This window comes from Pan paniscus, chromosome 5 (assembly GCF_029289425.2).
Source record: "Pan paniscus chromosome 5, NHGRI_mPanPan1-v2.0_pri, whole genome shotgun sequence".
Taxonomy (NCBI): Eukaryota; Metazoa; Chordata; class Mammalia; order Primates; family Hominidae; genus Pan; species Pan paniscus.
Window position 1 is genome coordinate 93,484,951 of NC_073254.2, and position 15,986 is coordinate 93,500,936.

At 43.8% G+C, this 15,986-nt stretch overlaps 1 protein-coding gene across 3 annotated transcripts; it reads right to left on the bottom strand.

Moving 5' to 3' along the window:
* Positions 1-8,473: 8,473 nt before the first annotated feature.
* EEF1A1 (eukaryotic translation elongation factor 1 alpha 1) lies at positions 8,474-14,580 on the bottom strand. 3 transcript variants are annotated; one of them, XM_055113880.2, is made up of 8 exons: positions 14,241-14,580; positions 12,616-12,789; positions 12,072-12,251; positions 11,667-11,963; positions 11,433-11,583; positions 11,089-11,345; positions 10,765-10,999; positions 8,474-10,669 (listed from the first exon to the last, which is right to left on the bottom strand). In XM_055113880.2, the coding sequence occupies exons 2-8, from the start codon at positions 12,757-12,759 to the stop codon at positions 10,545-10,547; spliced, it is 1,389 nt and encodes a 462-aa protein (XP_054969855.1). In that variant the 5' UTR covers positions 12,760-12,789; positions 14,241-14,580; the 3' UTR covers positions 8,474-10,544. The 3 variants fall into 3 exon arrangements, with proteins under 3 accessions (XP_054969855.1, XP_003809576.1, XP_054969857.1); XM_003809528.5 differs by having other exon boundaries at positions 13,735-14,577; XM_055113882.2 differs by lacking the exon at positions 14,241-14,580 and adding an exon at positions 13,645-13,743.
* Positions 14,581-15,986: the final 1,406 nt, after the last annotated feature.

Genomic DNA, 15,986 nt, shown 5'->3' on the forward strand with positions numbered 1-15,986 from the left:
AAAAGTTTGAAAAAACACAATCTGTTTGAACAGCACTACTTTCTGACAGGAAAACCCCAACAGGTTAGGATCTGTGTATTCCTCAGAGTAAGAATTTTTCTAAAAAGTTTTTAAAAACTTAAAGTCTTACTGATCTCTTCCTATGCTCCAATTTTATAGATATAACAGCCTTGCGAGGTGATATAATTAAAGTCTAACTTCAAGTTGCTGTTGAGCATAGATCTCAGGTCTTCTGACTTCACAACACCTTTCTGCCACTTTCAGTGGATTTTTCCCTCCTAGGGACCAGAGGTCCTCTACTGGATTAAAAGTTTCTCCATCGCGGCAGGGTGCGGTGGCTCACGCCTGTAATCCCAACACTTTGGGAGGCCAAGGCGGTCGGATCACGAGGTCAGGAAATCGAGACCATCCTGGCTAACATGGTGAAACCCCGTGTCTACTAAAAATACGAAAAATTAGCCGGGCGTGGTGGCGGGCGCCTGTAGTCCCAGCTACTCGGGAGGCTGAGGCAGGAGAATGGCGTGAAGCCGGGAGGCGGAGCTGGCAGTGAGCCGAGATCGCGCCACTGCACTCTAGCCTGGGCGACAAAGCGAGACTCTGTCTCAAAAAAAAAATTTCTCCATCCCTTTTGAACAATCTGGAAGTCTGTTTCTCTTAACCTTCAGTTCCCATTCCAATCCTTTGTAACCTATTTCAGGTTAAGCATTTATGGAGGTGCCATGCTTAATTAGCCATTATGGCACTCACTCTATTTCAAAGGTTATCCCAGAATTTGGAGGCTGTAGGGGAATTCAGAGTGTGAATTTCACTTGAACAGCACCCTCTGCAGACTTAAAATATTCCTCCTATATCTGAAGACAATAATAATTTCTTAGAATTTGCTAGGCTAAACAACTATTTTTTAGTCTGGTGGCTTGTAATTAAGTCATTTTTAGTCTTTAATTATGTTGGTTGCTTTTAGAATTCTCTTTTAGAGTTGGTCTACATCCTTTTAAAACATGGGCAATCCAAATTTATAACAGTAAATTAAGATACATAAAAAAAAACACTGGCTAAATTTAAAAGGAAACACTTCTAGAATATACTGTATTTTGACACAAGACCAGACTGTGCTACTGTGTATGTGGTGTTTCAAGTAATTTAAGAAAACTGTTGGAATTTTCTGTATTTCCAGTTTCACAAGAAATAACCTCAAGGAGGGCAGTTTAACTGAAAATTCAGAGGTATTATAGCTCTGAAGAAAAATACTGATGAGCAGTTATACAAAATGAGAAATTGAGTTCTAAGAAATGCATCCCTAACTTCAACATAAAGATAGCTATGAGAAAACATTATTTGTACCCAACCATAAATGAATAAAAATCACCTCATTTCTCATCAGATGTTTACTGAGTTGCTAGTTATATATAGAATCCTGCAAGAGGCTCAACAGGGAAGTCCAAAGAGTCAATCAAGAAGGTATGATAATGGCTAAAGATGGGGACTGTAGGTCAATGCTCCACGAGGTTCTTCTTTTGTTGCACCAATATAGCTGCACTGTTATACCCATATGGTTACAATCCAGGCCTCAGAAAATGTTGCAGATGCCCTCACCAGAAGGCTGAGAACCAGTTCCTCAGTTTGCATGCCTCCAGACAGCACTAGAAGTCAAACTCAAATTGCTTACGTGGTAACTTGGTTTATCCCAACACCAACTAGGATATTCCCTCAATCACATGATTGTACTGAAAATATAACCAAGTTTTATTTATGTTTTTCATTTGGTATTAGCCATCTGGCATTTAACCTCTGAAAACCACACAATCTTCTATACGCTTTTTTCACTGGAATAAATGAAACTGCTTACTTTTGACTTAGGTCTATTTGGCTTTATACGAGCAATAACCCATATTTCGGACAATGTCTCAAAAGAGATTGTGTTAAAGGAAAATCCAGGCTGCATATTGTGCTTTTATCTGTTTTGAGTTAGCTTTAAATGTAAAGTTTGACAAAAGCAAAACTACATGAACTCTTTTAGGGAAACCATGACTGGCTAAAATAGAAACTTTTAATTCCTAATACAAAGATTATTTACTCCCACTTTGACCTTATAACTCTAAGTGGCAGAGCAAATTACTTTTGTGTGCCCAAAAATGGCAAGTAAATTTAAAGCTATCACTTTCTTCACCTTGCTTTTATTAAACATTTGATAAAATTTTCACAATTGCCTTGTGATTAAAATTATGAAATATGGCCTATGTTATATTATTGTTAGGTAAATTTTCAACCACTTGGCCCACCATAATCAAATAACAATTCTCTAGTGCAGTACCACAGACCTCTGTCCTTAGATTTACTTTGTCTAGTACTTAAAGTAAAAACACAAAAACATAAATATCAGATCTGTAAATCACAAAGTCCACATTTTTACTTATTCATGCTAGAGAGCAGGCTCCAGATACAAAATTATCTAACGAGATGATAAGACACAGCGGTGATAAAGCAAACTCCCAACATTTGAGTTTTTTAAATTAACCATACAGTGGTATGGTGTCCTGAATTGGATCCTGAAACAGAAAAAAAGGCTATGGATAGAAAAATTGGTGAAATCTGAATAGTCTGGAGAGTAGTAACATAACAATGTAGGCTGGGTGTGGTGGTTCATGCCTGTAATCCCAGCACTTTGGGAGGTGGAGGTGGGAGGACTGCTTGAGCTCAAAGTTTGAGACCAGCCTGGACAATATAGTGAGACCTCATCTCTATTATTTTTATTAGAAGAAAAAGTGTCTTAGTTTTGACAAATGTACCATGATAATGTAAGATGTTAACATTAGGGAAGGCAAACTGGGTGAGGGTTATATGGAAACTCTTATCTTTGCAACTTTTCTGTGTATCTAAATTTATTCCAAAATAAATGTAAGAGCCAGGCGTGGTGGCTCACACCTGTAATCCCACCACTTTGGGAGGCCGAGGCAGGCGGATCACAAGGTAAGGAGTTCGAGACCAGCCTGGCCAACATGGTGAAACCCCATCCCTACTATGAAAAATTAGCTGGGTTTGGTCTGCATGCCTGTAATCCCAGCTACTTGGGAGGCTGAGGCAGGGGAATAGCTTGAACCTGTGAGGTGGAGGTTGCAGTGAGCTGAGATCACACCATTGCACTCCAGCCTGGGCGACAGGGCAAGACTTCATCTCAAATAAAATAAAATAAAATATAAAATAAAATAAATAAAATAAAATAAAATAAAATAAAATAAATAAAATAAAATAAATTAAAATAAAATTAAAATAAATAAAATAAAATAAAATATAAAATAAAATGAAACAAAATAAATGTAAGGAAAAGACCATATATGGGAAGATCACTTTAGGTCAGGAGTTCAAGACCAGCCTGGCCAACATGGTGAAACCCCGTCTCTACTAAAAATACAAAAATTAGCCGGGCGTGGTGGCACGCTCCTGTAGTCCCAGCTACTCAGGAGGCTGAAGCAGGAGAATCGCCTGAACCTGGAAGGCAGAGGTTGCAGTAAACTGAGATTGTGCTACTGCACTCCAGCCTGGGCAACAGAGTGAGACTCTCAAAAAAAAAAAAAAAATGCTGTCTGGGAAGAACAGCATGGGAAGAAACCATGTGACCTAAGATTAAGAAACAGCTGTAGGAACTGAAAGTGTTTAGCTCAGATGTGACTAAGGGGTATCAATTGGTGTCTTCAAGTATTGTGGCTCTCGTAGATAAGAGAATGAAAAACACAAAAAAGAAAAAATTAAAAAGTTTTAAAAAGAGAGAATGAAGTAATTTAATTACACTAGAGCCTAGGTGCAATGAGAAGTTAGCCAGCAGGCAAATTTAAATAAATATTGAAGGGCTGGGCGCTGTGGCTCAGGTCTGTAATCCCAGCACTTTGGGAGGCCAAGGTGGGTGGATCAATTGAGGTCAGTTTGAGACCAGCCTGGCCAACATGGTGAAACCCCATCTCTACTAAAAATACAAAAATTAGCCGGGTGTGATTGTGGGCACCTGTAATCCCAGCTACTCGGGAGGCTAAGGCAGGAGAATCACTTGAACTCAGGAGGTGGAGGCTACAGTGAGCCAAGATCACACCACTGCACTCTAGCCTGGACAGCAGAGCGAGACTCCATCTCAAAAATAGAAAATACAAAATAAATAAATATTGAAAACAAATTCATGGCCTGGTGTGGTGGCTCACGCCTATAATCCCAGCACTTTGGGAGGCTAAGCGCGGGGTGGATCACTTGAGGTCAGGAGTTCGAGACCAGTCTGGCCAACATGGTGAAACCCCATCTATACTAAAAATACAAAAATTAGCCAGGCGTGGTGGCATGCACCTAGCTACTTGGGAGGCTGAGGCAGGAGAATCACTTGAACTCAGGAGGCGGAGGCTATAGTGAGCCGAGATGGAGCCACTGCACTCCAGTCTGGGTGACAACATGAGACTCTGTCTCAAAAACAAAACAAAATGAAACAAAAACAAATTCATCTAGTAACAGGACAATTTAGGAGAAGGTAAACTCCCCACGACTTAACTTCTCTATGCATCAGTCTGTCATCTGTAACATGGGTACCTGCCCCCTGCCATGGCTGTTGTGAGGAATTCAGAGATGTCTTTGCCCTCCAATGTATGACATACACATCATCGAGGTAATCAAGGTCAGGCGCATGGCTCATGCCTATAATCCCAACATTTTGGAAAGCCGAAGCAGGATTGTGTGAGGCTAGGAGTTCAAGATCAGCCTAAGCAACATAGCAAATCCCCTTCTCTACCCAAAAAAAACAAAACAAAAAAGCCAGGTGTGGTGGCACCTGTAGTGCCAGCTCCTGGCGAACCTAAGGCAACAGAATCGCTTGAGCCCAGGAGTTTGAGGTTGCAGTGAGCCATAGCCATGATTGTGTCACTGCACTCTAGCCTGCACTTTAGTGAGACCTTGTCTCTAAAATAAAAAAATAAAAAATAAACAAATTAAATATTTCAATAAATATATTCAAAGTTTATTTGAGTAGGTTAGATTCAAAGGTTTTTAAGTTTTCTTCTCAGATTTTCTGATTCTATGTGATTGTCCTGAGGCCAAATTAAGCCTTAAATACTGACATGTCTAAAAAGTAATACAAGCCCGGTGCAGTGGCTCATGCCTGTAATAGAAGCACTTTGGGAGGCCGAAGCAGGTGGATCACTTGAGGTCAGGAGTTCAAGACCAGCATGGCCAACATGGTAAAACCCCTTCTCTACTAAAAATACAAAAATTAGCTGGGTGTGGTGGTGCATGCCTGTAGTCCCAGCTACTTGGGAACCCGAGGCACAAGAAACGCTTGAACTGGGGAGGTGGAGGTTGCAGTGAGCTGATATAGCATCACTGCATGCCAGCCTGGGCAACAGAGTGAGACTCTTGTCTCAAAAAAAAAAAAAAAAGTGTCAAAACAATAAATAAAATAAAAATATATAGGGCCGGGTGTGGTGGCTCATGCCTGTAATCCCAGCACTTTGGGAGGCGAAGTCAGGTGGGTCATGAGGTCAAGAGATCAAGACCATCCTGGCCAACATGGTGAAACCCCATCTCTACTAAAAACACAAAAATTAGCTGGGCATGGTGGCATGTGCCTGTAGTCCCAGCTACTTGGGAGGCTGAGGCAGGAGAATAGCTTGAACCTGGGAGGCACAGGTTGCAGTGTGGCGAGATCAAGCCACTGCACTCCAGCCTGGTGAGAGAGCAAGACTCTGTCTCAAGAAAATAAATATATATGTATGTGTGTGCGTGTATGCATATATATAATTATATATTATATGTAGGAGTTGGGGAGAATATGAAAACATTGTGTGTGTGTATGCATATATATATTACACACACAATGTTGTCATATTCTCCCCTAACTCCTACTTATCCTTCAGGTCTCAGCTATTCCTGGCAAATACCTTCTCTGGCCAGTCTAAATTATGTCCCTTTCATTTTCTCTTCTCCCTCATGGTGTATTTCTCTTTTCCTTCATAGTACCATCACAACTCAAAATTAGCTAATTTTATTTATTGAATCTCTATCTCCCCCACTAACTATAAACTCAAAGGTCAATAACCATGTCCATTTTGTTCATAGCTCTATCCCCAGTGCCTAGAACGGTGCCTAGAACATAGTAAGCACAATATTTTATAAACAAATTACTTCACTGACCTGCAAAATATCAGTTTAACACTCAGGTAGTCTATTTGTCTTCCTCAAAAAAGTTGATCTCTTAATTACTAAATGGTTCAACCACTTTGGAAACAGCTCGGCAGTTTCTTAAAAAGCATATGCTTTGCCACTCAGCCCAGTAATCACTTTCCTAGCTATTTACACAAGTAAAATAAAAACATTATTACATACAAAACTATATGTGGACATTTATAGCAGCTTTATTAATAATTGCCCCAAACTGGAAACAACTAAATGCCCCTCAGCTGGGAATGAATACACAAACTGTCATACACCCATTAAAAAGGAAGAGATTACTGATATATGCAAAATGAATGCATCTCAAACGCATCATGCTAAGTTAAAGAGGCCAGACTCGGCTGTGGCTCACGCCTGTAACCCCAGCACTTTGGGAGGCCAAGACGGGCAGACCACCTGAGGTCAGGAGTTGGAGACCAGCCTGACCAACATGGTAAAACCCTGTCTCTACTGAAAATACAAAAATTAGGCAGGTGTGGTGGTGGGCACCTGTGGTCCTAGCTACTCAGGAGGCTGAGGCAGAATTGCTTGAACCTAGGAGACGGGGTCTCACTGTTGCCCAGGCTGGAGTACAGTAGCACCATCATAGCTCACTGCAGCCTCAGCCTCCCAGGATGAAGCGATCCTCCTGCCTGAACCCCCCAGAGTAGCTTGGGACTACAGGTGTGTACGACCATGCCCAGCTAATTTTTATTATTATATATATACTTTTTTGAGACGAAGTCGCACTTTGTCGTCCAGGCTGGAGTGCAGTGGCGCAATCTCGGCTCACTGCAAGCTCCGCCTCCCGGGTTGATGCTGTTCTCCTGCCTCAGCCTCCCGAGTAGCTGGGACTACAGGCGCCCGCCACCATGCCCGGCTAATTTTTTTTTATTTTTAGTAGAAACGGGGGCTTCACCGTTTTAGCCAGGATGGTCTCGATCTCCTGACCTTGTGATCCGCCCACCTCGGCCTCCCAAAGTGCTGGGATTACAGGCGTGAGCCACCGCACCCGGCATCTTTATTTTTTGAGACAGTCTTGCCCTGTCACCCAGGCTGGAGTGCCCTGGCAAGATCTTGGCTCACCGCAACCCCCACCTTCCAAGCTAAAGGGATTCTCCTGCCTCAGCCTCAGTTGGGACTATAGGCATGTGCTACCACACCTTGCTTTTCTTTTGTATTTTTAGCAGATCTTCTCGCCTCAGCCTCCCAAAGTGCTAGGATTCAAGGCACTGCGCCCAGCCTTCTGCTTTTTTTTTTTTTTTTTTTGAGATGGAGTCTTTCTCTGTCGCCCAGGCTGGAGTGCAGTGGTGTGATCTTGGCTCAGCCTCCTAACTATAGGCACCTGCCACCACACCCAGCTAATTTTGTATTTTCAGTAGAGATGGGGTTTCAGCATATTAGCAAGGCTGGTCTGAACTCCTGACCTTGTGATCTCCCCACCTCAGCCTCCCAAAATGGTGGAATTACAGGCGTGAGCCACCACCTGGCCTGCTTCATTTTCTAATATCCCTTGCTTAGAATTATTGCAACATTAACGTTTAACTTTATTGTCATCGTCTCCCATAGAACCCGCAAAACTAAACCTTGAGATCCATGGGCCTGCTAAAAACAGTCCCAAAGTAAATGACAAAAATGTTTAATTGCCAATAATTAGGTAAGAGAAAAAGGACAGTTAAATATCAGGGTAGTTCTAGCTGAATGAAATCTTTTAGAATTACACTAAAAAGTAAATGGTAAGTTACTAAGTTTGGAACTCCGTCTCAAAAAAAAAAACCATGAAGATAACGCAATGCTAAAATGTGGCCTGTCGATGTAAACTGTCAACATTCTCCACTATAAAGAACTGAAACTGAGTTGAGGTTAGTAGGTCTGAACAAATCGCGTCCCACTAAGAGCACATGGGTTCTTCCTTGAGTCACTGCCGAGGCCCTGGCACATCTGAGATTTGAAAGATAAATATCAGATTAACTGGGAAAGATACAGTACAGGCAGATCACTTGAGCCCAGGAGTTGACCAGCCTTGGCAACATGGCAAAATACAAAAATTAGCCAGGCGTGGTGGCAAAAACCTGTGGTCCCTGCTATTCAGGGAAGATCAGTTAAGCCCAGAAGTCAGGACTGCAGTTAGCCGTTAACTTCCACTCCAACCAGGGCAGGAGTAAAACCCTGTCTAAACAAAAAAAGCCAAGCACTACCTTGAAATCAACTGAAGTTAGTTCTCACTTTTGAAATCCACTCCAAAATTTGTAACCAATTCCAACATAGTAACTGTTAAAAGAAATGCCACTTCATCTTAAAGCTTAAAATTCATTTATTGTAGTGAGCAAGTTTGTAATGAATACCAGCAGGTGGTGCTCAAGCCACAGTTGTCTAAGACACTGGGTTTCACAGGAAGTTAATCTCAATCTCAGTATGCAAGTAAACTGACTCATTCCTGCTTCCAGTGGGAACAATTTTTCAGTTAAATCTTGCTTCCTTGCATGTCAAGAATTCTCTACTGGTAAATCTTACAGGTGTCAACTTTCATTATCAGGGCATTTATTGGCCATCTATTAAAGGCCTTACCTGTTTTTTTCTACTGTCATCCAGCAAATCTTAAGACAATTTACTTGTGTAAACATTAGATAGCAAAGAAACTAAGGACAAAAATCTCTAGTTCAATTTAGACTTGATACCTCAGAGCACTGGCTGATGGGAAGGCATTTTATCTAATTCAGACTCAGATGAGGGAAAACGATAACACTTCATTACAAACTTGTCTATGGCCAATTCAAGTACCTTTGAATCTTGAGCAACACACATTGCCAGTCACTTTAAGAGGCCTTATCTCTTGGGCTGCTTTAACTCCTGCTTAGCATGTCCTTAAGAACACATGTCCTGGCCAGGCATGGTAGCTCATGCCTGTAATTCCAGCACTTTAGGAGGCCGAGGCGATAACCTAAGGTCAGGAGTTTGAGACCAGCCTGACCAACATGGAAAAACCTCATCTCTATTAAAAACACCAAATTAGCACATGACTGTAATCCCAGCTACTTGGGAGGCTGAAGTAGGAGAATTGCTTGAACCCAGGAGGAGGAGATTGCAGTGAGATTTTACCATTGCATTCTAGCCTGGGCAACAAGAACTCCATCTTAAAAAAAAATTTTGAAAACCATCACACAAACAGAAAGCATGTCCTTTAATTTTACCTATCCTTCAAACTTAAGCAAAAATTTTCCTTTTGTAACCAAAAAAAAAAAAAAAAACCTTTAGACACTTACATATGGGAGGTCAGGCACAGTGGCTCATGCCTGTAATCCCAGCAGGAAGATCACAAAAAGCATTTTTCAAATGCACAAATGCTTAAAGATTCAGGAGTAAGTGGGCTATTACACCTGTTAAGCCTATTACCATGTAGTTTCATTCCTAGTGACCAAGTAGACAAACTGCTAATTATCAAAGCATAAAAGGTATTAGACTCTGCAGGAGAAAAGAAATGTAGATTAGGCTAATTTTATAGCTACTTCAAATTGCCATCTTTTTCTATTAGAACCTTGTTCCTATTCTGAATAGCACTCAATAGAACTTGTGAAACCATGAAACTGGCATAAAGCTTACTCCACTGACTTCAAAATGGATCCTTCCACTCATAGGGTGTACACTAGCCACTACACTTATTTCTTATGTCATGGCAAATAGTCAACTTTCACTGCCCAGTCATTTTAACCTACGTTTCAACATGCACATCCCAGTAATTTGGAAACATTTTGTTTCCAAAGATTCACTTAACATTGGTTTAGCAACATGAAGCTTTCTATGCAACACAAGGACTCAGTTTTTGGCCTGCTTTAGTGACAGGCAATCAGCAACATGCTGCATTTCTCTCCAGTGTTGTAATCAAAGCAACCCTCCCATAGCTTAAAATGATATTCCTTCCCCTTCCAATTATGTGCGGGGAAAACAACCCTATTCTCCACCCAGAAGTGTTAACTCAAGAATTACATTTTCAAGCAGTTTCCACAGATTCGTAAAACCAGAATTAGATGTCTTTCACCTAAATGTCTTGGTGTTGACCAAAGGAACACACAGGTTTCTCATTTAACTTTTTTAATGGGTCTCAAAATTCTGTGACAAATTTTTGGTCAAGTTGTTTCCATTAAAAAGTACTGATTTTAAAAACTAATAACTTAAAACTGCCACACGCAAAAAAGAAAACCAAAGTGGTCCACAAAACATTCTCCTTTCCTTCTGAAGGTTTTACGATGCATTGTTATCATTAACCAGTCTTTTACTACTAAACTTAAATGGCCAATTGAAACAAACAGTTCTGAGACCGTTCTTCCACCACTGATTAAGAGTGGGGTGGCAGGTATTAGGGATAATATTCATTTAGCCTTCTGAGCTTTCTGGGCAGACTTGGTGACCTTGCCAGCTCCAGCAGCCTTCTTGTCCACTGCTTTGATGACACCCACCGCAACTGTCTGTCTCATATCACGAACAGCAAAGCGACCTATTAAAAAAAAAGTTAATTATTACCAAAAGCACTGTTCAGTTGTATTTTTCATCTTTAACACAACTGTTTTACATTTAAGTAGTCATCCTTACCCAAAGGTGGATAGTCTGAGAAGCTCTCAACACACATGGGCTTGCCAGGAACCATATCAACAATGGCAGCATCACCAGACTTCAAGAATTTAGGGCCATCTTCCAGCTTTTTACCAGAACGGCGATCAATCTTTTCCTTCAGCTCAGCAAACTTGCATGCAATGTGAGCCGTGTGGCAATCCAATACAGGGGCATAGCCGGCGCTTATTTGGCCTGGATGGTTCAGGATAATCACCTTGGAAAAAAGATTTGCATTCAGTGCAAATCCAAAGTCTGAAATGACTTTAGCCTCTGGAATAAGTTAATGTTACTTTAAATTGTTACCTGAGCAGTGAAGCCAGCTGCTTCCATTGGTGGGTCATTTTTGCTGTCACCAGCAACGTTGCCACGACGAACATCCTTGACAGACACATTCTTGACATTGAAGCCCACATTGTCCCCAGGAAGAGCTTCACTCAAAGCTTCATGGTGCATTTCGACAGATTTTACTTCCGTTGTAACGTTGACTGGAGCAAAGGTGACCACCATACCGGGTTTGAGAACACCAGTCTCCACTCGGCCAACAGGAACAGTACCAATACCTAAAAATATTTACAGCATACTAAATACCTATGAAGGCAGACAGTGCTCTATCAACTCAAATTCAACTTTGTTTACAGCCAACTTACCACCAATTTTGTAGACATCCTGGAGAGGCAGGCGCAAGGGCTTGTCAGTTGGACGAGTTGGTGGTAGGATGCAGTCCAGAGCCTCAAGCAGCGTGGTTCCACTGGCATTGCCATCCTTACGGGTGACTTTCCATCCCTTGAACCAAGGCATCTGAAACACAAGCATGCCCATTTGTGTAAGCATGAAATCCCCATTCCCAGAGCTTTTTAACAATAGTCTTGAAAGCCACTTACGTTAGCACTTGGCTCCAGCATGTTGTCACCATTCCAACCAGAAATTGGCACAAATGCTACTGTGTCGGGGTTGTAGCCAATTTTCTTAATGTAAGTGCTGACTTCCTTAACAATTTCCTCATATCTCTTCTGGCTGTAGGGTGGCTCAGTGGAATCCATTTTGTTAACACCGACAATTAGTTGTTTCACACCCAGTGTGTAAGCCAGAAGGGCATGCTCTCGGGTCTGCCCATTCTTGGAGATACCAGCTTCAAATTCACCAACACCAGCAGCAACAATCAGGACAGCACAGTCAGCCTTTAAAGAAAGCAAAGACATATCCCTGTCAACTCTCCAAAGGACAAAACCAGTGTACAAAGCAAGCCTTTCGGGATAAAGAAACCTAGAATTATTAATCCCACCAACCTGAGATGTCCCTGTAATCATGTTTTTGATGAAGTCTCTGTGTCCTGGGGCATCAATGATAGTCACATAGTACTTGCTGGTCTCAAATTTCCACAAGGAGATATCAATGGTGATACCACGTTCACGCTCAGCTTTCAGTTTATCCAAGACCCAGGCATACTTGAAGGAGCCCTTTCCCATCTGTAAGGATTAAGAGTCGTTACTTGGTTACTAAAACAAACTCCAGCTTCAATTTCCTTGTCCCCAGCCCTTAATTGGCAGTTTCCACTTTACAACTGCAAGTCCAAAGTGATTTTAGTCACTTTGGGTTACAGAAGCAACCAAAAAGCAAACTTTTATAAGTAGGATCTTAACTATTAACATCCAAATCTACTCACTAGCAATACGATTACAGAAGTCACCAAAAGCAAAATTATTTCATAAGTAAGGTCTTAACTATTAGCATTCAGATCTAAACCACTCCCTAGTTCTGGGGAAATCACCTAATGATTTTGCTGGTAAAACTCATTTTAGTTGATCTTTCCCTTTCTGGTATTAAACATACCTCAGCAGCCTCCTTCTCAAATTTTTCAATGGTTCTTTTGTCGATGCCACCGCATTTATAGATCAGATGGCCAGTAGTGGTGGACTTGCCCGAATCTACGTGTCCAATGACGACAATGTTGATATGAGTCTTTTCCTTTCCCATTTTGGCTTTTAGGGGTAGTTTTCACGACACCTGAAATGGAAGAAAAAAACTTTGAACCACTGTCTGAGGCTTGAGAATGAGGCAAGATCCAAACTCAAAAAGGGCAAATTCCAAGGAGAATTACATCAAGTGCCAAGCTGGCCTAACTCTTCAGTCTCCACCCACTCAGTGTGGGGAAACTCCATCGCATAAAACCCCTCCCCCCAACCTAAAGACGACGTACTCCAAAAGCTCGAGAACTAATCGAGGTGCCTGGACGGCGCCCGGTACTCCGTGGAGTCACATGAAGCGACGGCTGAGGAAGGAAAGGCCCTTTTCCTTTGTGTGGGTGACTCACCCGCCCGCTCTCCCGGGCGCCGCGTCCTCCATTTTGAGGTCCCTGCAGCAGGGCCGGGAAGCGGCCATCTTTCCGCTCACGCAACTGGTGCCGACCGGGCCAGCCTTGCCGCCCAGGGCGGGGCGATACACGGCGGCGCGAGGCCAGGCACCAGAGCAGGCCGGCCAGTTTGAGACTACCCCCGTCCGATTCTCGGTGGCCGCGCTCGCAGGCCCCGCCTCGCCGAACATGTGCGCTGGGACGCACCGGCCCCGTCGCCGCCCGCGGCCCCAAAAACCGAAATACCAGTGTGCAGATCTTGGCCCGCATTTACAACACTATCTCGCCAGAAAAAGAGCGTCGCAGCTGGTCATCAAAAATTTTAAATGGCTAGAGACTTAGCGAAAGCAGCGAGACAGGCGCGAAGGTGCCACCAGATTCGCACGCGGCGGCCCCAGCGCCCAAGCCAGGCCTCAACTCAAGCACGAGGCGAAGGGGCTCCTTAAGCGCAAGGCCTCGAACTCTCCCACCCACTTCCAACCCGAAGCTCGGGATCAAGAATCACGTACTGCAGCCAGGGGCGTGGAAGTAATTCAAGGCACGCAAGGGCCATAACCCGTAAAGAGGCCAGGCCCGCGGGAACCACACACGGCACTTACCTGTGTTCTGGCGGCAAACCCGTTGCGAAAAAGAACGTTCACGGCGACTACTGCACTTATATACGGTTCTCCCCCACCCTCGGGAAAAAGGCGGAGCCAGTACACGACATCACTTTCCCAGTTTACCCCGCGCCACCTTCTCTAGGCACCGGTTCAATTGCCGACCCCTCCCCCCAACTTGTCGGGGACTGTGGGCGATGTGCGCTCTGCCCACTGACGGGAACCGGAGCCTCACGCATGCTCTTCTCCACCTCAGTGATGACGAGAGCGGGCGGGTGAGGGGGCGGGAACGCAGCGATCTCTGGGTTCTACGTTAGTGGGAGTTTAACGACGGTCCCTGGGATTCCCCAAGGCAGGGGCGAGTCCTTTTGTATGAATTACTCTCAGCTCCGGTCGGGGCGGGTTGGGGGGGTGGTGACGGGGAGGCCGCCTGGAAGGGACGTGCAGAATCTTCCCTCTACCATTGCTGGCTTAGCTCCAAAGGTTGTATTGAGATTAGGGTGTACCTTCGCCTCTCAATCAGCCTCCTGTCCTCAGCCTTGCCATCTCGCTAGTCCGGGACAAATCCCTAGAGCGTCTTCCTCTGCGGGTCTCAGCCCAGCCCGGGGTTGGCTCCTCCTCCGCCCCGGCTTCCGCGCCCCTCCCGTGTGGCAAGGAGTACCAGGCCCGGGGACCCCGAGGGGCTTGGGGCGAAGGGTCGGGACTGGGGGCCTCCTTAACGGCTCACGGACTTGCGAGAGGTTCGGCTCGATGGCCGTGAAAGCGACGAATCCGCTCCTGTTCTGGCCTCTTGGCTCCTTCCATTCAAAGCCAGCTGCTTTTATGGAAGCCCGTAACACGTCATCTCCCCCTGGTACTCCAGATGTCCAGGCTTTCAGTTTAGAATAGACTCAATCCTACAGTTAGCTTTAGATCTAATTCTAGTTTTGTTACGCCAAAAAGTTCCTGCGAGTGTGTGTGTGTGCCTCATGGTACTTTTTAAATTAAAAGGTGTACAGTCATTTGATTGCAAACATAAGGAACCTAAAATGCTTTCAGATTTTCCACATGATCTCATGTAGAGACTAAGATCTACAGCATCAGCAAGTTTATCCACCCAGTTTCCTAACCCCAACACTTGCTATGAAGTCACAGCTTCTCCTATTTAAATAAGTGCCTATTATATTTAAATAAGTGCTGTCGTTTTCTGTCATCCTATAGATTGTAACTGCATTTTAGCATAAATCTAGGGCAAGATTGGATGAGCTTGGCCTTTTTGGATGGCTATCAAGGCAGGCCTTGGGAAATGCTCCTCTGAGGAAAGAAGAACGTTTATTTTTAATGAGCTAATTACTAGATCATTATGTTTCTTCTTCCAGCTGTAGAATATCATTGCCCAGCTTCTCGAACAAACTTATTTATTAACAAGTATTTGAGAACCTACTATGTGGCCAACGCTAAGTACTGTGGAGTTCCTTCTGGAGAGGAAACCACAATCAAATTGGAAGAGGAAAACAAGTTGGGAAGCAGTTGAAGGCAAACGCGTATGGTGCTTTCTTGGTTTCTGTATCTTTGTAGTGTAGTTTTTCTAGTCCTTTCAGTTTTCACAGTCCACTTTTTCTTTCTTTCTTTCTTTTTTTTTTTTTTTTTTTGAGACGGAGTTCTACTCTGTTGCCCAGGCTGGAGTGCAGTGGCGCGATCTCGGCTTACTGCAAGCTCTGCCTCCCGAGTTCAAGCGATTCCTCCTGCCTCAGCCTCCCAAGTAGCTGGGACTACAAGCGCGCCCCACAAATTTTTGTATTTTTAGAAGAGACGGGGGTTTCACCGTGTTGGCCAGGCTGGTCTCGAACTGCTGACCTCAAGTGATCCACCCGGCTCGGTCTCCCAAAGTGCTGGGATTACAGGCGTGAGCCACGGTGCCCGGCCACAGTCAAAGTTTTTCCTCAAGCCCCTGTGATTGCGGATAATAGTAAACGCTTTATAAATACCTTACACAGAATGTTTTTTAAAATATCACGCAAGGAATGACAAAATTACATGAATCCTTGATTTATACCTAAGTAACATATTGTGCAACACAGACTGGGTGTTCTGAATGTTGCGATAGTGGCCGAGACTTTCATTAGGTGAAGGGAGATCTCAATTCTCGCGTTTAAGAACCAACACTGGACCGGGCGCGGTGGGTCACGCCTGTAATACCAGCACCTTGGGAGGCCGAGGCGGACGTATAACTTGAGGCCAGGAGTTCGAGACCAGCCTGGCCAACATGGTGA

Bases quoted from the DNA above. Each gene is read 5' to 3' on its own strand.
- EEF1A1 (XM_055113880.2), bottom strand. From the start codon at position 12,759: ATGGGAAAGGAAAAGACTCATATCAACATTGTCGTCATTGGACACGTA. The intron at 11,584-11,666 runs GTAAGTGGCTTT...CTTGTGTTTCAG, and splicing joins TGCTGGAGCCAAGTGCTAAC to ATGCCTTGGTTCAAGGGATG. The intron at 11,346-11,432 runs GTAAGTTGGCTG...AAATATTTTTAG, and splicing joins GGATGTCTACAAAATTGGTG to GTATTGGTACTGTTCCTGTT.